At 46.4% G+C, this 27,221-nt stretch overlaps 1 protein-coding gene across 5 annotated transcripts in view; it reads left to right on the forward strand.

Moving 5' to 3' along the window:
* LOC139101751 (serine/threonine-protein kinase Wnk) overlaps positions 1–27,221 on the forward strand; it is a 198,463-nt gene continuing 171,242 nt past the window's right edge. Inside the window, exon 1 of one of the 5 annotated variants that reach the window (XM_070655145.1) lies at positions 1–2,575. In XM_070655145.1, coding sequence (XP_070511246.1) covers positions 1,149–2,575 — 1,427 coding nt within the window. In that variant the 5' untranslated portion in view covers positions 1–1,148. The remainder of the gene's footprint in view (positions 2,576–27,221) is intronic. The other 4 variants (XM_070655146.1, XM_070655147.1, XM_070655148.1 and 1 more) reach the window with 4 other exon arrangements.

Here is a 27,221-nt window from a genome sequence, read left to right on the forward strand (position 1 = left end):
TTCACTCGAGAACGGAGTTATGTTGTGGCCGTGAAGTCGAGCGCGAATCCCGACAAGTGAACGTCTCGCTGGGTGCGCGGACGCGAGGGACATCCGTTACATCGAACCGGCGGCGGCGCGCAAGAATTTTGAACCGTCCGGCCTGAGGTGGATCGCGGCGCATTTCTCGCGCGCGTTTGCCGTTGTTTTCGTATCGCGGCGGCGAGACCGTCACCTTGAGTCGAGGTCCGAGCGAAACCTTGCGGCGAGTACGTATTGCTCAGAGAGTCGCGAATCCCCGCCGATAAATAAGCGGCTCGCCTACGCGCCGCCCGCGTCGGTTCGCCGGCTATGAGAGCTCGGAGTAAAGTTAGCGGCAGTCGCGACCTTGCCCGACGCCACCGCCGCCTCGCGCGCGATCATGCTACGTAACAACTCGCGACGTGTGCAACGCTTCTCCGCGCGACTAGAAGAATCGACGCAGCACGTCGCCGCGCCGCGAGACGGACGCTGCTGAAAAAGTGCGGCAAGAAGAAAGGAAAGCGTAACGACGGGAAGTGCCGTGGAACAGCGTAAGCCGGCCGGCCGGCACCCGATGCCGGCGTTTCGAATTTCAATCGCGTTCGCGTGCGACCGGGTATCGCCAGCTGTGACATTTTGACGAGCGCTCTGTTTCATCCTCAGGGGAGATAGAAAAGACGGTCGATCGCCGTTGGATCTCGCGGGAGAGGAGGCGACCATCGGCGCGTTCCGCGCCATGTCCGGCAATCCCCGCCGCGTCAGAGAGGTTAGACAGCCATTGACCGGCGACGAACGACGACGGCGTGCAGTACGCGCGCCAAACACGCGCTGGATACAAGTATTCGCGACTTAGAGGAGCGAGCAATTTCCTCTCCCCCCACGGCTGACGTGTATTATGTCGTGTTACGTGTGCCAGGCGCAGAAACACTACGGTACGTGGAACAGCGACGTCGACGGTGAAAGCGCGATCGCCCGTGGATCGGGTGGCTTGTCGTCGCGCGCGTGAGGCATCCTGATCTTCGGGCACGAGCGGAGGATGCGGCAGTACCCGCCGCCGGTGTCCCCACGTAGGCGAGCTACGTGCAACGTCGTGCCAGTGATGTCGTGGGTGTCGTCAGGGTCATCCGCCGCGCCGCTGGACCTGGACCATGGCCGGCAAGTCTGAGCAGCCGTCCACGCTCCCTGCTCCCCCGAGTCACGGTCATCAACATCAACATCATCATCAACAACAGCAGCAGCAGCAGCAACAGTCGCATCTTTCGCAGCAGCAGCAAACCATACAGCAGAACAGCGTCTTGGTGTACGTGTCGGGGGAGAACTTGGCGTACGCCACGGCGGTGGGTCAGAATGTCGCCGCGACCGCTGCTACCGCTATCGCGGTCGGTTATCAGTCGCAGCAGCAACAGCAGCAACAACAGACGACGACGCAGTACGCCGGTATTTTGCAGGCGTCGCAGGTGGCGACGGCGCAGGCGGTTACGACTACCTTTCCCGCCAAAACCGCCGTATATTGCGCGGACGATAGCGGTGGAGTCAACGTAGGGAACGCCATTGCCCCCAGCACTCCGGCGATCGGTTGCTGTCGTCTGAAAACATCGCTCGAGACGACGACGACGGTAGCTGTGGCGGCGGCAGCGAGTACCGGTGCGGATGGATGCGAGTCGGGGCACGCACCTTCCTTGGCGAGCAACGAGGACGAAGAGGATTACTCAATGCTGTACCAGCAAGCTAGTTTGGACCACTCGACAACGGTGTGCGCGACGTCGACGACAACGATAATGGCGCGCGTCGACAAACGCGTCTCGGAGAATGGAGAACGCGTCGCGGCGGACGGCCACGGCGGTGACCCCATGGTGTCCGGCGCGAAGACGTATCAAACCGCGCGACTACGGCACGCCAGTGACGCGTACTCCGCACGGATGGCCAGCGAGTACAACGTCGCGACGAACAGTAGCAGAATCGTCGGGCGGTCGAATCCGGGTGACATCGGTCTTCTCGGCGGTGACGACGACTGTGTCGCGTACGGTACGCCGTCGTCCGCCGGCGTCGTGTTGCAGAACGCCGGTGAGCAACAGGCGGTGACGGTGAACGCGGACGACAAGAGCCGGCAGCAGGACGGTTTCGATCAGCAGGCGGCGACCTCGGCGTCCGCGACTTTGGCCGCGGCAGTGATCAGTGTTGGTGACGGTAGTGTTGGTGTTGGTGGTAGCGTCGCGTCCGGCGGCTGTGACTCAGTCAGGTCCGACGAGTCTTCGGTGACGACCTACAGCAGCCTCAGCAGCCCCGATGAGAGCCAGGGTCATCAGCAGCCGGGACAGCACGACAGTGGCATGCCGAATAGTAATCATCCCGGCGGTGCAAGTGCGTGCGCGCAGCAGGCTGCGCGCCAACAGCCGCCGTCGCGTGTCAACGGCAGTAACAATAATGGTGCACAGCATAATGCGGTGGTGTTGACAATGCACAGCAGTGCGGTGGTTACGCAGCAGCAGCATAAGCAGCAGCAGCAATTATCGGCGATCTCCGTGCCACGTGGATGGAAAAGGATATGCAGCAACGGGGCCATCATTTATATCAGGTGAGTTCTCAATGCACTTTGTTATCAATCATCAGTGGTTCTCGATTTGTCTCGCCAAAAAAAAAAAAAAAATTGTAACGTCCATCAATTTTAATAATTAACCAGTTGTTAATAAAAAAATGTTTTCTTTTTTGTTTAATTATCTGTTGCACAGAAATGTTAATTTACAAACAGAACTTTGCACTTTGTTCAATGCTTCATAGATCACTTCTGGACGATTATTTTTAATTTAAAGTCTGTAATAAAAATTTTAATATTTGTTTCGCTGTCCATTAACATTGTAACTTTCGCGGTGACGCAAATCGGTAATCACTGGCCTAATGCTTGCGCAACATACACATGTTCGAAACGTGAGGTCAAATTCTCGGAACGAAAAAATTCCACTATACTTTGTGACGCGACCCTATTTCTTTCGTCTCACGAAAACGGCTCGGATACACAAAGTTAATTTTCGAGCGGATCGCATTAGCGGGCGTTTTTAATTTGTCGGCTTAAACAGCGGTCAACCCGACAACTCGAGGCATCGGCCTGAAATTAAAACGCGTGTCCTTCATTTCGCTAATGGAATTAGAATCCTCGTACAGTTTTTAAACATACAATTTAGTTGATTTATACAGAAGTTTCAGTCATTGGAAGTTCTCGGCGGTGATCAAAAAGCGGAACGCCTCGAACGGAAATGACGTGTTATTTGTTTCATTTCACGCTTGTGCACGCGGCGCCTTGAAAATAGCATACTGTTCTTCGAGGGCGCGCGCTTCATGATCTAAGTTTAGTTCAGTCAGCTGTTCGGATCCCGAGAAGGACCGCGAGGGGCATTCGAAGCCCTTTCGATTCTTTGTAATCCGACTATAGGGAAAAAAAAACATAACTTTTTCGAAGTCAGGGGTTCAATTTTACATCGTTTCCCCCGATCGTCTTCTCGTCGCGTGGAAAGCGTGGACGATGGTGCCTGTTTTCCTCGGTCTTAGGTCCTTATTGTACTTTTACGATTTCTTTGAAATATCGGTCGGAAACTGCTTTTATCTTTCTGTTGCTACTTCGAGTCTTATTTTCCGCTTTTATCGAAATGCGTTTACGTATATTTAGTACTCTTTTTTTCCTGCTTTTTTTTTTGTGACATTTGGAATACAAAGACACGCTCGCTTAAAATGCGTGTGGCATTATTGGTATTCATAGACAACAGCTATTAATATGCAGATTATATCGTGGATGTTAGTTAATCTTTGATATAAAGAGGAAAAATATTTTTATTAAAATTTTTATATTAATTCGAAATAATGTTTGTAATATTCTTCGAGACTTATTTTGCATGAAATTAAATCGCATCCATTTAATCGAGCATTACTAAATAATTGAGGCAAGGATTGAACGTCCGAGATTCAGCGACTTGTTTATATTAATAATCTCACCGATATTTGAAATCGCGCTTGAGGAAGTCGCGTTCGCATTACGTGCGAAGATCGCAGGCGATTTTCTTTCGAAGAAAAGGAGAGGCGTGATTGGTAAACAGGTTTATCCTCGGCGATCGCGTAATATGATTTAGGAGATCAGCTGCGAGAAGCGGCAACCTTTTCCTTTGTACGGCGAGAAGGGCGGCTGATTCTTAGGAGTTCCGCGATAGACGTAAAGGGCAACGCCTCGTGGCGTAACCATAAAGTGTAGGAGATCTGACCTGGTCTGTCTGTCCTAAAACCTTCTCGTTAAAACGATCCTTTCCGGGCTAGCGGGAGTCACGCTTTAAACGACGTTTAAAGGGCCCGAACAAACAATGCTCGGCCTTAAGCGGGTCCAACCGACTAGCTCCGACCTTCTTCTCCGGTTTGGATCCTATCTCTTTGAGTTGAATCGGCAAATCACGCAATCATTCTTTTTTTTATTTTATTTTATTTTTTTTATCTCAGTCGCTTAGTACTCACAATCTCCGCGTAATTATTTCGCCGTTGTTATTATCTATACGATTGTTAGGTACATAGGCGCGATAATAAAGCGAAACTAATGCAGAAGAAAGAACAATAAAAAGAAATGAGTTGCGTATTAAGAACAGACTGCTCGATTCGATCGCATACAACTAACGCTGCGCCGCGATGCATGCCACATGCGTGTCCGCCAAATGGGAGTTCAACCGAGATCTTTCTTGTCACGGGGCAGCTTTCTCGCGAGATTCCTCCGCGACATCGATCTTGACGGTGGAATACGACATGCCGCGAAACGCGAAGGGGAACGGGGCGCGGGTTTCTCGCGGCGCACAGGAAGCCGTGAAGGGGGGGGGGGCAGCCGGGCAGGAAGAGGAGAGAGAAGAATTTCGTTGAATCGCGGGATCATTGATTTACGGTGGTACCTCGTAAATACCGGCGGTGATGTACGATCGTGACCGCACACTCCCGGTCTGTACACCGCCACGAGTCCTATCCTTTTTTCTTCTCCCCCTGCCTCCTCCCTCCCGCCGTGAGCGTCTTTTTCGCTCGTTCTTTGCCACCGACATTTTCTTTGCGGACGGGCCTCTGGCTTGATTTATAATAGGTATCGAGTCCCTTGTCTCTCCCTCCGTACATACCTCCTAGAGAATGCTCGGATTCTGACCATCCTTCCTCGTGACCGCTCTCCTATCATGCCATTCGCCCCTTGACACCGTCGAGAGAACCACGACGAATTTTTTTTTTTCTTTTTTTTTTTTCCCCTCGTCTTACTTTTATCCTTTTTCCCCTTTTTTTAGTTACCACAGACTTGATCTGTCGCTCATTGTACTGACCTCTTAAATATGTAGGCCCGCTCATCCGGAACCAAACAGCGATTGGCATTCGCGTTGAGTTCTCTGGCCTGCTACGTTTGCTTGGGAATTCGTAAAAATACGGGACGCGCGACCAGATTTAAACGTGAATTATAATTTTAAGATTTTTGTAATTACTATTATTTTGGGCTTAACTGCTTTGAATATTATCATAAATACTTGTTTGGTATAATATATTATCGCCGCCGCATAAGAAAATTAATCAAGATAAATCTTGATTTATTAATTAAAAACAATTTCTTTCGTAATCTTGTAGTCATTGAAGCGTTAATAGTATTTTCGAGTCTAAAGCACATTAACGATAAAAAATTAAGATTATTCGGCTGGAGCCGATTGTATTGGTACCGGTGATGGGATGGGACACCCGCCGGGGGTCTAGGGGATCACGGATTTCGGGGAGATGGATTAGTGGAAAAGAGAGAGTAGAACAGAACAGCTAGAATGAGCGATAGTTGCGCAACCACACCTCCGCTGCCGCCGCCGAGCGGCGATTACGCAAACGTGATAATTAATTGCCAGTGTTCTCTGTTTAATGACTCGTCAAGTCGTTCGCTAAACACGCCAAATTGCCGCGACGTCACGAAAATCGCTATACAGGTGCATCCTTGCGTGTCGAGACTGTTAATCCGATGCGGCGACTTGCGTAACCGCGAAGTTCTTTTTCTTGTCGCCGCCGTGATGTTTTTCTCGGCCGTCTTCGAGTATTAAAGTATGGGTGCAAAAAAAACTTGATTTTAATGTCAAGAGAAGCTTAGTAGCTAACAAAAGGAGAAAAAAAAAACAGTCGTCTTCCTGGGAAAAGTTTCAAGTTTTCTAAATTATTAAAGAATATTGTTTTTATTATTATTATTTTTATTCTTGTGATTAGTTATTTATTGGCGATAAAAATCTTTAGTATACGAGGGGGCACTGACATATGGACTAAACTGCGTTGTCTTGTAGTATGATTTATTCGACATCATCGTTGTTAAAAAAGATAAAGGATGAGATTGAGACTTGTCTCTTAGAATAATGATACCTTGCAGCGTATGGCCTTGTTGGAATAATTAAACACATGATAGAATCTTTTAGTGGTTAAAAATAGCACATATTCACGTTAAAGATGCTTAGTAACGGATCTTATTTTGCGATAAATTTGTAATAATTTTTTTAAAAAAACATAATTGCTGTATTAATTTTTTCGACAATTTTAATTAAGCGTTATAATGCTTAATTAAAAAATATATTATTTGATATTAGGGACACACACGTAGTTAACAATACATGCTTGGTGGTCGAAATTGTTTCGGGAGGGACTGAGGATGCAGTCGAGTCCTCGAAAAATAAGAAGGATGCTTTAAAAGAGTAGTCTTGTAAAATGAAACGCAAAGAAATCAGAAACAGCAACCAGGCTTTTCTTTATCGTGAATGGCAGTCTCCCATTGCGTTCCAGTCCTGTATTTCATCTCTTTATGTTTCTCTATCTTAGATATTTCGTTTTCTTTCTTTTCCTTTTTCTTTTCTTTTGTTGATTCGCTTTTTTTTTTTCTTTTTTTTTTCCGTGTTTGATTCTACGATTTTATTTTGATTTTCGAATATCTCGGCGTTGGAGACAGACGTTATCCGATTACATCGATGAAAATTTTCGCGATTCGCGATTTCGGCGCAATTTGCAAACCGCCTTGCAGCGCGTAACTTTAACGGGACGAAACTCAATTCGGACTATTCTAACTCCGATTCGGTTATCCGATATCGAGAACTTTTTTTTGGCAAATAGCTGCGGGCATCGGAAACCGTTTCGCTTTGTTCGGTGCTCCATTATGCTGCGTAGATGATGGTATCGAAATTGGCAGATTTGAACTGCGTCGAGGATGGTAAACAATAGATTCGATTATACATATACGCTAGAAGTAAAAGCTTTTCTCATCTTTTTATTAAAAAAAATGAAATGGTAAAAAAAAATAAATTAATGTTATAAATATAGTTGTCATTAGGAGAATAATACATCATCGGGCAATAAAAAAAATGAATATAAAAATTACAAGTTGCGTTGTAATTATGCCGAGAAATGCGATATGCGAAAGTCGACTTTGCATAAAAAGTTGACGTATTACTTGCAGAAACGGCCAAGTGCTATTAATGTCTAACACGATTTTAGTGCGTTATTCGAGCGAGATAAATGGTACAATGATAAATACAGAAATTGGTAATTGCCAGCTAAGCATGGCACTCGGCCACTTGAATTGCGTCAGTAAAGAATTCGCTGGTATAGTTGACGCGAGAAATGAGTATCAGCTGGTCTAGAGTCACTGCCTCCGATTGAGATATTAATAAAGTTAAGTAGAATAGACGTTTTGGACACACCTCGCGCATCAGGAATTCCTCATAATTTATAAATCCTGCGTGATCGTCGATCGCGGTTTAACCGCCGCGAATAACGCTCAGTCGCCGACCGGCACGGTATTTTCGTCGAAGTCTTGGATCACTTTCAACGCATTCAAGTATTGAGTAATGGGCTAATTATAGTTTTCGCTTGTTCCAAAACTCCGGCGGAAATCGACAGTTTTACCACAAAACCGGAGAATTTCAAATTCTGTCTCGAATTATTTCTTTTCGCTTATTGGAATTGTTGCTAATTTAACCTTTTCGACGTGAAACTTTACATTGCAGAAGTGGTCTCGAAATGTCGAGAACATTTCTGCGAATCGATTTACGTCACGATTTACATATATTTATAGCGGTTTACGAGTTTATTAAATACGAGCCCGGTGTCGAAATTGCGAACCGACGGATCCAGCGCGGCGGAGATTCTTTTTGCAAAGTGTATAATAAGTAGATGGATTGCTTTACATCGAAAGGAATAGTCTTTCCCACGTACTTCGACATCTTTTTCAGACACGTCTTATATCTCTTTTTGGTTTCCCGTCGCTGAGAATCTACGCGAAGAACATACGCGGGCCGTAATTTATTGCCGTGCTGATTGTACGCAGTACGGCGCCGTGTGGCGTGTTTCCGAGTCGATACCATCAGGAATACGCACCTGGTCGTGTTCGAAATATATGTACTACGTAGAGTCTCGCAACGATTAAACAAAGACACACTGTACACGCTGTCGCGATAAGCCTTCGTTAAACATTTGAAAAATCTGTGTTTGCTCGTGATTATCCGTGAAAATATTTTCCATGCGGCATTATTATTCCGTTGAACTCTTTATATACCACTGCGCGTCTAATTGCACATTGTAGCATTATAGAACAGAACGTGATGAAACTTTGCTTTTAATATTTTTTCGTACAAATGTTAGTGATACATCAACATACAAGAATAAAGTTAGTTATGTGAACAGTCTTAAAAAAATAATTTTTTTTTACAATTTGGCACAAATATATAAAATGGTAACTGATGACATTATGCTAATAATATGATTAACGGTACGTTTTATCTGAACTCGAGCGACGGGCACTTAAGAATTTTTATCAGTGGCGAAAGTTATAAAAGTTTATTTTATATCGCGAAGTCAGATAACTCCGTGCAATTAGGCGTTATTATAACTAATCTCTAAAGGCAATCAGAGACAGTGGTAACGTCGTCTGCTTTACAATGGATCTTCGTTACATTATTGCGAGTTTGCACAGCATACAAAGTACTAGAGACAATCCATCGCTATTGAATGTTATATCGCGATCCTTCGCGCTGCCGGTGGAACCAAGATCTGATCTCGAATCGTCGCTATCATCGATCCACAGCAATTTCGCGCGTCATGCGAGCATTATTATTGCACGCTCGGAACTAAATTAAACGCGTAGGAGCAAAGGTAATTTGCTCTGATAACGAGCCACCCACGTAAGCGCGCTGAATGAACGAGCAAGTAACTTGGCTTGCACCGCGCCACTGCCGCCGATCGTTCCTTGTTCGTATTAATTCCGGCGCAACAACGATAGAAACCTATTATTGCACCCGTAATGTCATATCGATCTAACTATCTCTATCTCTAGCCCCCGCGCCCCCCTTCACGTTTCCTCCTCCCCCCTCCCCCTTCGCTTTCAGATGCGCAACAGGGATTATTTCGACCCCGCCGATCCCGGAAATTAATATTCTCCGACCGCGAATAATACGTATCGCGGATTATCATCGCTCTTAGCCGCGTTCGCGCGCACGTGCACGCCAAGCCCGGGTTTCCGCGGAATTAATTTTAAACGGTGCTTGATATAACGTGAGCGCGCGCGCGCGCGTGATCCTTTACATTCGAACTATTTGCAGAGCCATTCCACTGGATTCATAAAACTTTCACGGCCCCGCTCGTGGGAGCACAGCGAGAGGCGAAGTCGGTACGAAGGCGCGTTTAATTTTAAGGGCACTCGCTCGGCGATGAAACGCGCGTTAAATCTTTTCGCGCGAGCCTCGCTCCTTTCTTCTTGATAAAAATTTATCGCCCATCCGCTCTTAATACCGTATGTTTACGCGCCGCGCGATCCGAGAACGTTTGTAACTGGAGAAAGGGAGCCGCGGTCCATTTTCTTTTCTTCTCCACCTTTAAATATGCCGGTGACTAGCCGTAATAACGTCGCGACTGTCCCGCAAATCGAGCAATAATTCGCGAGACACATTTAGGTGCCAGACGGACGTGTTTAAATTTATTCCTCGTCGACCCCATGCCAAAGTGCCAGCCACTCCTCGTCCTTGTTTCTTCGATGTTAACTGGCTCCGCTTAATTTATGAACCTTACGGATATAAAAGCTTGCCCCCCCCTTTCCTCCTCCCCTCTCCCCATCTCTCTCCGGGCGCGCGTCTGGAGCGCGCTTATCGCGCGATAAGGCACGACGTATTCTGCTCGCTTCCTACTTCTACGATTAACTTGGGCAACGGTGCCGATGCCAATCTTTTTAATTTGTTTTCTCGGAAAAGGAGCACTTTTGCGTCAGCGCAGCGTGAAAAGTAGAGCTAATAGTGGCACGGAATGAGAAACGTAATTATCGCGTCGTCGAAAATCAGCTGGTGACGCAAATCGGAATCCGTATCAAACATCTACGAGCGCGGTGCTTGAATGCTAACCATTATTTAACCTACGCTTTTTCTCTGCTCACTGATTTTCCTTCTTTTTTTTTTTTTTGCATTCGCAACTTCTCCGCAGTTTGCTATGTTAATTAAGATACAAATGAGATCAGATATTTGTTCGACGCCGCAAAATGTAGCGAATAAAACAGTTCCGTATAAAAAGTAATTGTGCGTTAATTTTTTATAACGAAATAATGAATATTATCAAAATGAGGGTAATATTATCTGGCTATTAATTATAATTAATATAATAAAAATCGCTACCTTTTCAGTTTGAATACATTTAAATATTATTTCGTTAAAAAATTTGCAAATTAACTTTTAATGACGCAGCGTTGTGTGACGAAGTAGACTAATATTTCACGTTTTATCGAGAGGCAAATGATGCATTACGCGCTATTGTCAAGTATCGAGCTTATAATTTTAGAAAGTTATCTCATTTGACGTTTGAGTCACGATATGATAATACGGCGTGGCGAAGCTATTCTATCGATGGGAATGTTTGATATTAAGTGTTATATTTTTTTTGTCAACGTTATCTTTGCGTGCCGGTAATAGACCACATTATTTATCTTTAAATAGAAATATAACTTTATCGTAAAATATTTATATAACCACTTCAACGTGCGTCGTATACGTTCAGAGATTAGAGTTGCATTTTCATCAGGTGAAATGTCTCATCGTTTAGGTTTGGAAACTCTTGAAATTAAGTAGCCGCGGCAAAGATCGTTTAACAAAAAAGTTTACGGCTGTTCAAGGCGCATAAACGAGCCTCAATATTTGTATGACACGGAAACATGCCGCGAGCCTCGTTTTCCGTACATTGTGCTACACGCGCGAATTTATTTACCCGAAAATTAAAGTCTCACGCGACGGCGCAAATTTATTTTACACACACGCATTCACGCATACGTGGGTACGAGCGCATGTATAGTAAATCGCGCCGTGTAAATCGCTTTCATAACTTGTAATCGAATTGCCCAACGTGAAAGTCGAACGAGGCAACTGCACCTCGATTTCTTTTACTTCCAGATAGAGTTCAATTTAGTCTCAATTGCCGTGAAGTATATCTCCGCCTTTCTCCTCCAGTATTTCGACCGAACATCGGCGGAAGATTGCACTTGTATCGCATCGCGTAAATTTCATTCCTGGCAGGCCGGGAGGGGAGGGGGCTTCGGTCTTGCTCTCGCCCGACCGTGTTTCCGCAAAGTTGTAAAATACGGTCGCCTAATTAACACAAAAATTCCCGATCGTTATTTAACGTGCAATAAAAGTTTCCCGCGGCGTTAATTAGAGCTCGCACTCCGAACTCGCGTTGCCGTTGTCAATCTCGATAAATATTTCTGATATAGGACGGGAGAGTTGTTTTTTCTTTTTACTTATTTTTATTTTTTATTTATTATTATTATTATTTTTTTTTTTTTTTATTTGGTGTATACTTTCACCGATATTTGACGGCGTAACGATGAAACGTGCCGAGCGAAGCTGCTCATAAAAGAAGGGAAATACATCGCGAGTCAGCCGTACCTACTTTTTTTCTACTGTTTTTTTACTGTTATTGTCTGGTCTATTTGCGGCTGTTGGCGAGCGCTATTTACTAACGGCGTACGAGGAGGGGATAACGTTATTTAATAATCCGGAATAACTATGTAAAACTTTGCCAGCCGCTCTTGTTGGTACGTCGTTGAAAACTTTCTCACCCTCATCGCGACAGCGATGGCTGTACTTTTTTTTTTTTCTCTCTTCCCCAGCAGTTTTCTTAAACTTTCGACGCGCGCGCGACATTTTCGAGGAATAAGAAGTTTGCTGCCGCCACGCACAGCAAACCGAAAAGCCGCTTTCGAAGCGAAGCGGTCGATTACTTTGAATAATTGCGCCACGTTGCTGAATGCCGTCAAATTTATAGTATCCTGAAGAACATTCTTCGGCCATAAAGTTTTATATTTATTGACGCGCGAACGCGCATATCTCTAGGAACAACTTACACGTCGTCGTGATTATAATTAGCATTATTCATTATTCAAGATTTCCTGACACGAACAATCGCGTAATTGACGCAATCGCATTAACATGAAACATTTAGCAAATTCTTTCATGCCGGTCCCCTCATGAAAAAGGCCGAGGGCTTTTATCTCGACTGTTTTAATCATTATTTTAAGAGGCGATTTGATTTTTTTTCTTTTTTTTTTTTTGTTGAATAAATAACGATTTTTTTTTGCTCCCCCGGCGACATATGTAAGAAGCACCGAAAGGTATTACCGAGTTCCAAGTCGCTTAAATCTCGTGAAATTCATTCGTTCGCCGCCACCGAAGTCGGGAAGGGAAAACTGCGATCGCCTCGTATGTAATTGGCGCGGCGGGCTGACTTCGCCTCTTAATGCGCTCTCTGCAGTATTTTGATGCCGGGCAGGCTCCACGTGAAAGCGGGGGCGAAAAAAGAGAGAGAGAGAAAAAAAAAGGGAGGAGAAAAGGGAGAGAATGGAAGAGACGACGAGGCGGGATATCGGCTTGCCCGGAATGAAGGGGAGCCGCGCCGGGATGCGCGTCGCGAGGGCGGAATGGAGCCGGAACGAAAAAAATACGTCGTAAAGCCGGATTAATCCGCGCGCTGATCGCGCCGCCGCTGCCGCCAGAGCTCATTGATTGCGCGGAATTCGCGCGCGAGAGGGAAAGAGAGGCTTCCCGCTTTTCCATTGTCGCGCACGCGGCGAGATACACCGGCGCTGGCGCGTTTTCTGCCTACGGATAAATTGGCAGAGTGCGCGCCTGCCGCGCGTAATCAATAGGCGGATCGCTTTTGTGCGGGAGTGAGTGCAAGGTCGCCCCGGACCGGGATTCCGCGCGCGGCGGATGCACCGCGCGGTGTCGCGTACCGTTGATTTATCCCTGCATGAAGTCGGGACGACAGAACTGATGGAGATACAATGCGCATCCGGAACTCCGGCAGTTCGATTTAACTCGATAGTAAACGTAAACACGTCCGATAATAGCTCAATTGTTTTAATAACTGTATGATTATTTATTGGATCCATTTCCGTGCGCGAATCGCGTGGGGAAGGTTCGATAGTTTATTAAAATGCTTGCGATACTATTTAACGCGACCTCGTTTCGCGGGCGAGCCGGTTGTACACCGAAGAGCAGATTTTCTGCGGCGACAACGGCTAGGGTACGTAATCCTAAGCGGCAGAGGCAAAGGATGAGAGAACGGGGAGAAATCAGTCATCGGCAATACGGCCGGCGCGGTATATACATGCGGTACATGTGAAACTCGACGCATACGACGCTATAACAAAGTCACGTTCGCTAGCTGTCGTCGCCATATCTACCTTTCAGCGTACGTGGCAGGGTTTAATTCAATTTTGACACGTCGATGCTCGTCGTCTTAATGTTAGCCTCGGCAGTTTTAAGCGGTGAAAAGACTTGGTGAGTCGATTGACGATGGGATGAGCTTCAACGCCGCGTTATTGTTCAGGTGTATCGTTCCGGCTGCGTGTTGGCGTCGACGCTCCCGCACATTCCTCTGATTAAATATCACCGTGGACTACAGGCGTATAAAAGATCACGCGGAAAAGTAAGCGCGCGGGGAACGGTTTCTCCGCCGCGATCTGTGTCAGGTCTTCGATATAACGCGAAAGCGGGAGATCGCGCGATTTTCTCACGACTTTCCTCGGACCGAGCCACAAACGCCACGTGCACCTGAAAATGGTTTCGCCGAGATAATCCGATTTCCGCTCCGCGTTTGCCGGGCGCTGAATCTCGTGTCGCGCTTATCGATCGCGCTACATCGCGCACTAAAGAGGAAAAAAAAGAATTTTTTTTTGCCGACCGTTCGAACGGTGACGTTCAATCGCGTTTGTGATTTTTCTTTTTTTTTTCCGCGCTTTTAAACCCCGCGGTGTTTTTCGTCCGCGCTCTCGCGTCCGTTTCCCGGTGCGGAGCACAATCGCCGCGTTCCGCAAAACGAGCGCGTCGCTCCGACGCATGTTGCGTTTGTCGGCCAGGCGCGTTCACGACGGGATTACATTTTCGCGGCTGTGTAATACATCGGTCTTATCGATCGACCATGGAAACGCAATCTGTCTTTAATCTTTAATGGTTTTTTTTTTTTCTCTTTTTTTTTTTATTCTACTTTGAAATATCAAAAAGAGAACATATTCGAAAGACAGATTTACTCTATTGTAAATTAAATAAATTGTTACTTATCGATTAACTTCAAACATCATAATACGAAGGTCTCGTTGCTGTCGAATCGGTATTGCACCTTTCGCGTATTAAAGCCGATTATCTTTCGGCTGGCTTATCTCGCGTGGTGACAGTTACTTCTGTTTCATTTAATCGCGCGGTATATTAACACGCGATAGCGGAGATTCATGCACGCGCGCGTCACACAACGCTGCCTTGGAATTTTACGCGCTGCTTCGTTCCCGCGCTTAAACCAGCGCGATTGTATCGCGCTTTAAGCCTTTAATAAGATCGGCAGATTGCACACCTCCGACACGTGATAAGTTCCGAGTATCTTCGCGAATAACGCTCCGTTTAAATAGCTCGTTTTTCGCCGAGCGGAACCCGCCTCGTTTCCTCGCGTCACGCATCGCGGTTCGCATCGAGATACAATATAGATCCGCGCTTAAAAATAGATAAAGCGTCTCGCGGTGATTCGAGGCGATGTAGGTCGCACGCAACGAACGTCTCTGTCTGCCGTGCCTTTATCTTCCACCACGTCCGAACACGATGCGCTCGTCGGGGACGAGTAAAGCCAGCGGGTCTCCGAATAATATCGTCATTAAGTCCGCGCCGCGCCGCGAGCCTTCAGATTCGCAATCGAGCGTGCTCGTTAATTAAATGCGAGACGCAATTCCGAAAGTCCGCTTTGCGCCACATTGCGCGAGATTAATTCGACGATAGTAGGATGAAAATACTTTTCGCGTAATTGCGCGCGACACACGCGCTCGAATTTATTATCTGTTTCGCCGTTGTAATTACGCCCTTTTCCCCGTGAGGGATTAATTTATTAATTCGTCTAGTATTTCGCGCGTTGAAGAGCTCGAAGCGTGGGTATGAGACCTTCGAGGGGGTGGGCCCCTGGATTCGTTTCGCGGAGAAGATAGACGTAGAATATATTGACGCAAGCGAGTGGAACACATTAATTTTCCCGGATTGGGCAAACACCGCCGCGCAGTTGCGAATCAAATTGCATCTCCGCGTCTGCAGCTGCGTCTCCGCGGACTGGCGGACGGTAATGTTGCTCGTGCCCTGGCCGCGTTGGGCATCGCGACGTCGGTAACATTCTCGGTACTCTGAAATCGATGTTGTCGGAAGAACGATATTGCATGCGATGTGCATGTGCGGGGCGATTGACGTGCATCTGCACGATTGATGTGCCGGCGATCAAGGCAGAGCACTCTGTTCGGGGAATAGACGGAAGAGCCGAGCCCGCGTTACCGTACACATTATGCGTGCACCTGTTGTTTATCGTTCCCAGAATACATGTATAAATTTGCGGAATCAATCAATGAAACGTTAAATAGTAATCCACTAGATGACATAACGACGCATCTCGAGTATTTACATTGTGCCAAATACGTGTAATTTCCGAAGTCCAACGACGGCTTAGTCTTTATTTCGAAGCGCGTGAAAATAATCTTTCTATCGGGAGGGTTTATCACGAGCTCGTAAATTTTTCTATAACTTGCAGTCGAAGTCCCGAATGCAGAGGCGATTTGGTAAAGATGTAATTACGAACGGGCACCTTATCTTTACACACTATCTAGCTTATTTATTCTCCGCGACTTATCGCACATCAGACTTACAACGTAGATGGTATAGATCAATCGTATCTCGCGATAGCGAGATTACGAAAGCGAGACAAAATTCTTCGAATTTACTCGGTGAGGAAGATGGTATATACGCGAGTTTTTCCTTCTCCTACTTCAGTTTCCCGCTAAGCACTCGCAGGAACTCTTTCGACCGCGGCGGTAATGCGATTTTCGCTCGAATGCCGCCGGCGCGACCGACCGCCGGAAGATCGTGCGAGGAGATGCATCGCGCCGACTACCTCGAGCCGCGGAAATGGAATACGGTCATTAGCGTGTCGAGGGAGTGAAATCCAATTAGTCTCTTGCGCCGAGGTTTCGTGCGGATACCGCGAAATACGGAAAGATTTTTTTCCTTTATTTTTTTTTTCTTTCCTCTCGCGGAATAAAATCGAAGAAAAAGGGGAGGGGGGAAAACGAGAGGGCATAGAAACCGAGCGATAATCCGGAGTTACTTTTACAAATGAGTTTTAATGAGTGATGTGACAAAATTGAAAGAATAAATCTCATTTCCAAGGTTTTGCCGGCTACTTTCGTGAAACTTGCCTTTCATAAATCTTCATATAGATTTCATTTCTGAAGGAAGAGGAGGAGGTCAGGCTTCGGTTGCCCGTTTGCTTCAATGATTATGCTAATGCGCCCGGTTGCGCATCTCGCTCGCACGGGGCGCGCATGCGCTTCCACGTCGATAAATATTTATTGATGTAAGACGAGCTGGCTGAATAATAATAAATGGTCTCTCTATTTCGCCCCGTCCGGCTCTCCTCCACCCTCGGCACCTCTTCCGCTATTTCCTCCTCTCCGCTCGTGTACGTGCGCGCGCATCTATGTACGTGTTTATTGATGTAACTCGAGACAGTCGCACGCAGTTAACAGCCCGTAAACATAGAATGCACCGAGGATATACGAGTGTTTTTCGTGTTCGCCTCTGGCATCCACTCTCCGGAGCCGAGTGCCGCTCGAGATTTCTCTATGACATTAATTCTCGCAGCGCTATGCATCTTACCCACGAGGACCGCGCTTGTGGAATAACGTGACCGCGGATCCTGAGAGCGAATTCTGCTGGAAACGATGATAAAGCGGCTTAGCGTACCCTCCGCACATTCAAACGGCCCCGTACGTCGCGGAACAATTTTTACAACTTTTACCGGGAATAAAGTATCCATTAAATGATCGGCGGAAAGTCACGCCGCCGAGACCGATATCTATTCGTTACTCGAAACTCAATAAAGCCCATTGTTTGCGGTGGAAATAATAAAAAGCTCATTCGGCTCGCGCGAAGTAACATGATTCATCCTGCACACGTTCCACGAGTATTGATCCGGTTTGGCAGCTTGAGTTTCGCGTCGCAATTATTCCAACCGGAAATATCGATTGGCGGGGCAACGAAAAAAAAAAAAAAAAAAAAGAAAAAGCGCGACACGGAGTCTCGGCGCCGGTATTCCGGGACGCGCGTCTCACGAGGGGGCTGCAACGCAGCCACGAAAAAGAAGAAGGGTGGTTCGCACCCTTCCCTCCCTCCCGCCCTTCTCTCCCGTCCCGTTTTTCTTGCGGGGCAGCCGTACAATAGACGCGATTGCATTCGAGGGCAGGTAGAGGCGATGCAAACGAGAGAGCGATTTAACGGTGGTTTGGGTCCCGACGGTTTCGCTCTCCCTCGAACGGGTCGAACTTACCAGCTCGCCGCTCGCTCTTTCGCTCTTATCTCGCCACGGATCCACGTTTATTCGCGCATTATTCGTACGTTTCGCTGAATGCCTGCGGGCTCAGTGATCCGTGTGCCCATCGCGAAATCGCAACCGGGCGGTGTTCGCGACGTGACGCGGCGCGGGCGACACGCGTACATTAGTCGACGCGAGGACACACGGTCGGCTAGGCAAAAATGGATGAGCTCGTCAAATGGAATATTCGAAAAACGCAAATGGAAGCTCGCCGGGCCTCCGAAAAGACCTGTCGAATTTTTTTGTTTTTTTGTTTTTTTTCGCGTGTTAATTCTACCATTCTCGTGTCGATTACAGCCAACGATTTTGACGTTGTTTACTCGCCGTCAGCGAATTGCATTCTTGCCGCATTTTATGTGGAAAATAGACGTTTCTATTTATATTGACCCTATATACGCGCCACGCACGCATAGAGTAATATACGCCTCGCGAGTGGTCTGATATTAAAATTTTTCCACCACTGTTTTAGCGAATTTCTTCCACTCGAATTTGTTGCCGCGCCACGTTTCATCGCAATAATCACATTGTCATCTGCGTGTAGTTGTTCGCCAATAATGCCGTTTATTTAATAGAAAACGATATGTAACCACCGGCGATCGATGGACGCAAGGTGACACGTCGTTACACATTCGGAGCGGATTGAAATATTTATAACGCTCTATATCGCGTTTCTGGGTTGAGTTTCTACGTAATGAGCATTAACGTTATCGATTTAATTGTGCCTGCCCACCCATAAAAGTTTCAATGACTCGGAATCGGTGGCTCGTACACCGTGATTTATAGCTTTCCATTAATCATTTACATTCTTATGTTCTCTTTGCTCGGTTAGACGTGCAAATCGAACTGCCGGCGACGACGACGCTTTTATTTCATTTCTTGCGTCACCTCCAAGTAAAACGTCAATTGTAATTAGTTTGGTTTTAATCCCATTAACATGACACAAATGCGGGGAGGGTAAAGAAGAAGGAAAAAAAAAAAAACACGCAGCTTCGCGTCGATCGATTAATCACCCGATAACTGCCCGCGAATCCAGGCTGTCGCGAAATTATTAATAGAGTTTGTCGCTAACGAGAATAAAACGCGGGGGCACAAATTTATTTTGACAATTTATATTATTTTTATCTCCAATTCTCGATCGAGCTCGAGCCAGCTAATCGCATTAATGATTAATGCTATACGAGAATCTGTTCGATACTTCCTCGCGTAATCGTGAGAGCGGAAACTCAGCTGCAACAGCTGTGCGGGAGAGAACGAAGTTGTTTCTGATCACGAGCGAAAGCACGGGGGTGGAGAAGGGGCGCTATATCCCGCGGACATTGAGGTAATATGCGTTTTTATTTATGCATCCCTTTCCGCTTCGAGCCGCGCGACGTACTATCGATGGGCGCGTATCGATTTCAACGAGGCCCCCTCACGCGTTCGTGTCATCCACGGCAAAACGGACGATTACGACGTCCTTCGAGATCGTCGTTCAAGCTCGCGTGAGCTCGCGAGCGGGTTGATTGAAAAAGTTAACATCTCTATCCGAGCCGAGGTCGCGCGGAAAAAGACTGCAGCTGCATCGTGACATTGCGTCGAGGTTTACGCGGACATGAGGTCTTGCGCCGGCCGTCGAACTGATTGTCCCGGCCACCAGATCCCACGGTTCTCGCTGAGTAATTTTCTGCGCGGGACGGCAATAAAATATGCCCGAGCCTCACGGTGCTAATCGATCACGAACCCGCGTTTCGCATCCGAGCGTTTATTTGTCGTGATTTGCGATACTTATGTCCGCGACTCCGACGCAACTGTTAGATTACAGTGTAGCGCACTTTGCACCGCGAAATCTCGTGAAATGGCTCTAGTTTACGACGATAGCCCCTAGCTTGCAATTTTGTACTATCAACCACGTTACCGCTCTTTATATAGAACGCCACCGCGGATATAGTCGTCTCGGGTCGTTAGCGTGCGCTATGCAAAAGCGTGCAGACGACGGCAGGGAAAACGTGTTCGAATGTGCGTGAATACGCGTGGATTGCGAAAGTTTCGTTGAAATTTATAACATATCGCGGTTCCGAGAACCGTCTTCGCGGTCGCGCGATAAATAATGCTTTATTACTGCAGGAATGGCACAGTTTAGCGATAGACGTGCCTCGCGTCACGGATCGATGCGCGACGTGCTTTCCTAGTTAGAAAATGCCACCTGTGCACAGGCCGACTCACGATCCCACCGTTCATGTCTATTACATCGAATGCAATTAACCTGCGAGCTGTTTCAAATTATTCAAGTTTCATTTAGTCTTTAATTAATTGATTTACGGGTTAAAATTTCTCGATATAGTTACATTCGTAGATTAATAAAAAATTTTTTCAAGTCTATTTTCTAACATATAATGTATTTTAATTAACAAAGATCGCTGTACCGACGGTACAATTGTTGCGGTTGACAGTAAACACGGCGATAAATTTTTCAGTCAGCTGTTCTCGCAGTCGAGAGCTCGTGCGATAATCGCGCTTTTCCGCGTCAGTGTTTTAATATTGCTACAACAATGCGATTGGCGCACGTGCGCGACGACACACGCGTGAGGGAGGGGGACAGGGGGATGAAACGAAGAGAGAACGTCCGTCCATTAACTAAATGCCAGGAAAATGTTATCGCCACTCGCGTGAAATAACCATCCGGCCGGAGTACATCGCGGTTCGATGTCGTCTGCAACGATCGCCGACGCTATCGCCGTTATCTCGTTTTTCTCTCCTCCGGACGACGTCGCGACGGCGACGTCGACGGTGGCTTTCTCGCTGGTCCGCGCACCGTCTTTTCAGCTCGCGATAACTGGCAAGCTCGAGGTAACTGGAACCCAGTAATCCGGCCGACGACAAACTTGGGCGACTGCGTTTATTTACTTACTTTACGCTCCTTGAACCTCCGCTCCCCCGGGCCCGTTTCTTTCTCCACGTTACTTCGTAGTTAAGCGCTTAAGTGTATTATAATTACGGTCGCCTCGTTTGCCAATTTTGTAGCTGAGAGAGGGATGGAGAATGAGATTGCTTATCGTTATGTGAACGATTATACATAATCTTTCCCGTGCTTTGTGCGGATCCTAATTATGAGCTATTGTTACAATTGACTTTACGGCGCTAATAAGAATCTTGTTTCACGTCCAGGGAGCCTTGAAACGCCGGTGGAAGAGCGCGCGAGAATCGAAGAGAAACAATAAAGGGAACGATAAAGTTGTGTAATATTAATTTCGATATTTTACGTTGGTTATCTCCCTCGCTCGTGCGTTTTATTCCCCATGCGAATTATCATATATCTCGCTTTCATGATTAATGCCCCGATGAAATGAGAGGAGAAAGAAAAAAAAATAAATAAAATTAATTTTTTACCAGCGCTACTTCCTGCGCCGCAGATATGATATTTAACATTTATTTTGCGCGTCGTTATCGACTAGGCGTTAGACCACGCACCGGCGATCGATCTTCGATGAAATCCGCGGCGCGCGCGCGGAAGAGCAATATAATCCACGGCAGTAGCGTGAATCGTCGCGTTCGCGCATTCCAATCAGCGCCGGAGCGGCGCGGGTCGCGTAACCGCCGCGACGCCCCGCGTCGCATAGCGTCGCGTCGCGTCGCGTCGCGCAAATCGTCGGCGTAATAACGTTAAATCGGGTATACCCGCGCAGCCCACGGGGGCTAAAGCCCGGCCGCGCTGGCACAAGGTGCAAGCAAAGAGGGCTGCGGGAGGGTTTTGCAGGAGGAGTAGCGGCAGGAGGAAGCGACGGGGGCGCGATGTGAGAGGGGGCGGAAGGGGGTGAGGTTCTCTCGCGAGGGTGGAGGAGGTGCAGCGGAGAAGGCGATCGATGCACCGTGCCCGGCCATACGGCGATGCCTGAGTCAGCTTTTCGCGAGCATTGGCCGCCGGCATTACGGCTGCGCTCGTTGTGCGGAATAGAGAAGGGCGGCGGAGAGGGTGGGTGGGCGATGCACGAGGCAAGGGTGAAGAGGGAGGAACATCGAATCGTTTCCGGCGAACGCAACCCCCGCGCGCGCCGCGAGTACACCAGCGGCGGGCTGCAACGCGCATCGGGTAGAAGTGACGTACCAAATGAATATCAACAAGCGCAGCCTCCTCCTCCTCCTCTTCTTCCAACCCCTCTCTCTCTTTCTCTCTATTTTCCTCTCTTTCTCTCTCTTTCTCTTTCTCTCTCTTTCTCTCTTTCTCTTTCTCCCTCGTATATTCGTGGGGAAACGAATTTTATTTCCGCGGGCGTGGCGCGCGCGCGGACACGAACGACTGCTCGGATTCCGTTTTTCCTGCCCGCCGCACCGCCAGCTGCTGTTCCGAACCCCGGCTATGGCCGATCGAAGTGGCCCGGGGAGAAGATGCCGTCGTCGAGAGTTTTCCCGTCGAGACGCGAGACACCGCGTGCGCTATTCGCCTTTCTTACGAGTCCGATTAAGCGATAGCCGGATGTCATTGCCGGATGTTAATACGCGTCCGATGAGCACACGATTAAACTGTATATTACCGTAAAATACGTTGGACTAGCACGGGTGACGAGAATTAAACTAGTTGCTTTAAAAAGAGTCGTAAATTAATAGAGAAATTATCATTTAAAGCGCGACATAATTATTCGTAAAATAGATAGTTTATGCGCTGTTTGATTTAGTTCTATTTCGGAGGAAGTAAAGCGAATGTAATTCCGCTTGTAACAAAATCGTCAAATGTAAAAGCAAAAAACCGTGTATCGTTGTTTGGTTGCTAGGAAAATGTAGCGTGAAAAACAAAATTCTATTAACGTGTCAAATCCGAGGCAGCAAGCTGGAGTGGCAAATAAAGTGGGCTGAAGAGGCGAATGAATATCAGCAAACACAGAACCTAGGGCGAGAACGGGATTTTATTTCCGCGGGCGTGGCGCGAATGATTTTTCTTCGTCTACTTTCTTCCGTTTGTCCCCGGCTTTGCTTTTCTTTCTCTCGCCTTTCTCCAGTCGCTGTAGGTATTCCACTCTCGGCCGTTCTTTCCAACTTTTATCTTCGGTGGTCGTATAAATAAATCAGGGGAGAATAAAAAAAAAAGTCTCCGAAGGAGAAAACAACGCGATGTGTGAATACCCGCGATCTCGTGAGCAGCATGTTCAGTAGGTACTGCATTTCGTTTTGCATTTGGAGCGACTATAATTTATTAAATCTAATAGCCCCCAACTAATATATATTTACCTTATCGTTAAAACGAGCTTTCGATCTTACGGAAAATTTATTAAATCTCAGCAATTGTTTAATATTTTCGCGAGCAATGAAGCACAATTTATCTTGTTGAACAAAAGAAAAAAATATGGTTTTCACGCAGTTATGACAAAAAAAAGAAATAATAAAAAATAACGGAACTACAAACAATTTTATTTCGTAGAGTTTTGCGAGTTGCTAGCTTTTACTCGTTTATCTTTGACATTTTTTGCAGGCGCGGGTTTGTTTGAAAAACGTATCAAAAGTGTCGGAGAGAAGGAGGGGTTGAGCATTTGACACGCTTTCTCTGAAAATATCCTTCATTTTTTTTTTTTTTTTTTATCGGCTGCCGGATAACGCGATTCGATTGCGAGCGATTGGTCCTCGCGAGTAAATTTCACGAAGAGCCGCATTATAACCGGCGGATATTCGGATATATCCGCGGGTGTAGCGGCGTGACAGATGGCACTCCCGGTAATTGCATCGGGGATATAACGCACGAGCCGGCGTGGAAAGCGGTTCGATCTGCACCTCCGCGTATCAATTGGTCCACAATGCCGGCCGCGGAGAAACGCGGGAGGGAAAGGAAGTCGGAGAAGCAAGGTGGCGGAGGTGAATGTACAGGGTGACGTCAAAATAACTCGCCGAAAGCGAGCATCTTGCAATCAATTTTTCTTCAGCAAAAAAAAAAAAAAAAGAAATAAAGATAGATAGAAAAAAAAGAAAAAGAGTTTCACGAAAGTAAATGAAAGGCTAAGTCTTTATTAATTTATTTCTGGATTAAAATAAATTTTACTTTAATCACAGATACCTATATTTATTCGAAAATGACGAGGAGCAATGAAAATATGAATCTAAATATTAGTCGAGATAATATTTTAAAACGAGACACGCGAGACAATTTTATTTTCAAGATATTTTTGAAGTCACCCTATATAAAGAAAGAAATGTACGATACGTTCGCGCGTGTGTGTGAGAAAGAGGATTCATACGCTTGAAACGCGGTCGAAGCGGGAAGAGCGAGGCAGAAGGAGAAGCCAATTAATTTTACGATGGCAAACAGTGAGACTGTCGCAACGCCGTTTCTGCAGTTCAGCGAAGTAATTAAAGTTTAAATTGTTTTGAAGAACAATAACGCCCGCTCCCTCCCTTCCTTCCGCCCTCGCCCTCTTTCCGCACTCCGCCGTGTCTATTCGGGGACGACGTGTCGTCGTTCTCTCCTCGTCGATGTCCTCCGACCTAGTACGATAGAAGGGACCGTTGAGGGGAGGGGTCGCGGTAACGAGATCCAGACTGAGAGACGTTCCGGAAGTCAGAGGAAACGTCCGCTGCGCGAATGTATCGCTCACATCTGGCCGCAAACGTGCGCGCGATGTGTACTGATGATTGTATATCGACTCCATTACAAGCCATTACGCACTATCGCTCTAATTATCCCGATGTAGCGATGTGGGCTGCCGTCCGATAATTAAAGTGGTAACGAATACGTCGGATTCGATTAAATTGAAATTAATCGTAATAGCGTGTCCGCGGGTAAGCTACCTCTCGCCAGCAGGTTTTTCCACGGAGATAATCGACGGCCGGATCTCGGTACGGTTCCGTGTCGTACTTTGTAAAAACGCAAAAAAAAAAAAAATGGAAAAAAAAACCGCGGCAAAAAAAAATCAATTTTAACGCGTCAAAAAATGGCCCTTAAAATTTGAAATTAGTAGCTGTTATTTAGTTTTTTGTTCCGGTGGCTGGAACATTTACGACGAGCGTAATAAATTTTCTCTTTCAACTTTGATCGTTCAGGTTTGTTTGAGCTTTGCAACTTCGTGCGCCGAAAATCGATCTTTTGATATATGACTTTCGACTTCCCAGGGTTCGGCACGAATTGCCGGATTTTTCGGGTCGTTTTTCACCGCGCCCATAAAGTTTTACTGCAACTGCGTGCGCCACCGCAAAGTGAGCGATGGCGAAAGAATATCGATAATTCCTATGGCGCCGCAAAGATCATTGCCCCGATATTGAGCCGGTTCGTGAGGATCGACAATAAAACGCGTCCAACGAGACTACCTGCCGCAGGTGTCCTCGGCGAATTAGCGGTTGCAACTTGTAAAGCAACTTGATGGACTTGACTAATTATCGAATATCATCACTGCACCGGGTACAAAAGACTAATGAATGACAAGATCGTAGGTAGTCGTCGGCAGTCAGAGAATAAACGATATCTGAACAGTCGACGTGAATAGCGTTGAAGTGCCGAATTTTAAAAGATCGTCGAAACCTACGGATATCATTTATATTTAGTTTTGACCTGAATGCTCTTTTTCGCTTGTTAGCTTTAGAGGTTTTTAAGGACCCTAATGATTTCCTATTGCCATGTTATTTTCCGCACGTTAGGTACACGATTTTCCTACGCTTGTGAATGATATAAATGTTGATTACGGCCGTCGTGCGTTACGCTAAAATGCTGGTCGACCTCGTCTATAGTTCTCGCTTTCGCTTCCATCGTATTCGATGGATGGGGCTAATTATGGCCGTGATCAAGCCGCGCATTAACTCTCCTTTCGCAGTAATTGTTAATGAGAATGCATGAATGATTGCGTTATAGCGCCGAATTTCCCCCTTCCCTCCCTCGTTTGTAATTAGAATCACCTCCGGGTATGTACGCGAATAGACAAGCTGTCCGCATTCTGGATTTTGTCTCTCGGCTTTGTCCCGACATGCGCTTTGCGCTTCTCCGGCTTCTCTCTGAGCCGGCCTCCCCTGTTTCGCCGCGCGATCCGTATACGGGATTTAGGAATCTCCTCCAGGGTTTATAGGGAAATTGAGAGCGCATCGAGGCGCGAATGCGAGGTAACGGATTTCACCGCGACCAGATTTTATAGCGATACACTCGTTGACGTGCATAAGTTGCAGCGCATTTTTTTTTGTTTTCTTTTTTCTTTGCTTTTTTTTTTTTATTATAATGCCAGCTTTTATAAATGAAATCTCGAGTTGATCAGAACGATGGTGTTCGCGATAATTTTATCACTTTGATGTTTTAAATCGGCGGTTACGGTTACCGACGTGATTTGGCATCGCGTACCGGATCATTTATTCACGATTTCGATCGGTGCCGATAAGAGATAGACATTAAATGTATAGTTCAATTTAATGAGGGCCGATTTCGGCAATTTATTCGCTTTCTCCCAATGCTAACGAAACTGCTAAACCGGTTTGAACGAATGATTGCCCTCTTATCGATTGCGTTGTCTCGTTTGCCGTCTCGCGTGATCAATGCGAACGATGCCAAACCTTTGGCAGTGCGAAGCGACTCGGAGCAACACGATCCGATTTCTCCTTGACCCAGATCCAATCCCCGCCGATATATCGTTCACCGTATCGGTTTGCACCGGCCTGCAACGCGAGTAGTCACCTTCATGCTGATAAATCATTATGTACGCGTCGGGCGGTCGTGTTTATACGACCCGCATTTAATCACATCGATGTTCAACACAGACGGTACTTAACCGAATAAACAGCCGCAGTCTGAGAAGTCGTTCTATCGGATGCAAAATCTTTCGCGTTTGTATACATTAAATAAACGGCAATTTCAATATTAAAAAAAAAAAAAAAGAAAAGAAATATTTTATGACATTTCGTTGATTTGAAAATACTGAATACAAATACAGATATAAATCGCACGATCGAATACGATTTACGGTGGCAAAAATAATATTTTAATATTCTCTCTTTTAGTTCGAAATTTATATATGTACCTATATGTATATATATATTTATTGATCATACACGCGGCTGTTTTAAAATATTCCATTTAAAGGATAAAAAATTTTTTAATTGCATATTGCCGTCCTCTTTCAAATCGATAGCTCACATTTTATTTTTTACCGGAGATTTTTTTTTTTCTTTTTTGAGACAGCTCTGCGGGATGTTCCAAATTACCAATGCCCGCGTGTTTCTGATGTATATTTAACTCTAGCGCTTCCCAATCGGCGGGATATAGCGCTAACAAAGCGTCTCGGACAGAAGCGTCGGTATGTGCTCGCTCAATTCTAATATTAGCGAGCCAGCGTATGGGAGCCGCGGCGGTCAGATCA

This window comes from Cardiocondyla obscurior, linkage group LG04 (genome assembly GCF_019399895.1).
Source record: "Cardiocondyla obscurior isolate alpha-2009 linkage group LG04, Cobs3.1, whole genome shotgun sequence".
Taxonomy (NCBI): Eukaryota; Metazoa; Arthropoda; class Insecta; order Hymenoptera; family Formicidae; genus Cardiocondyla; species Cardiocondyla obscurior.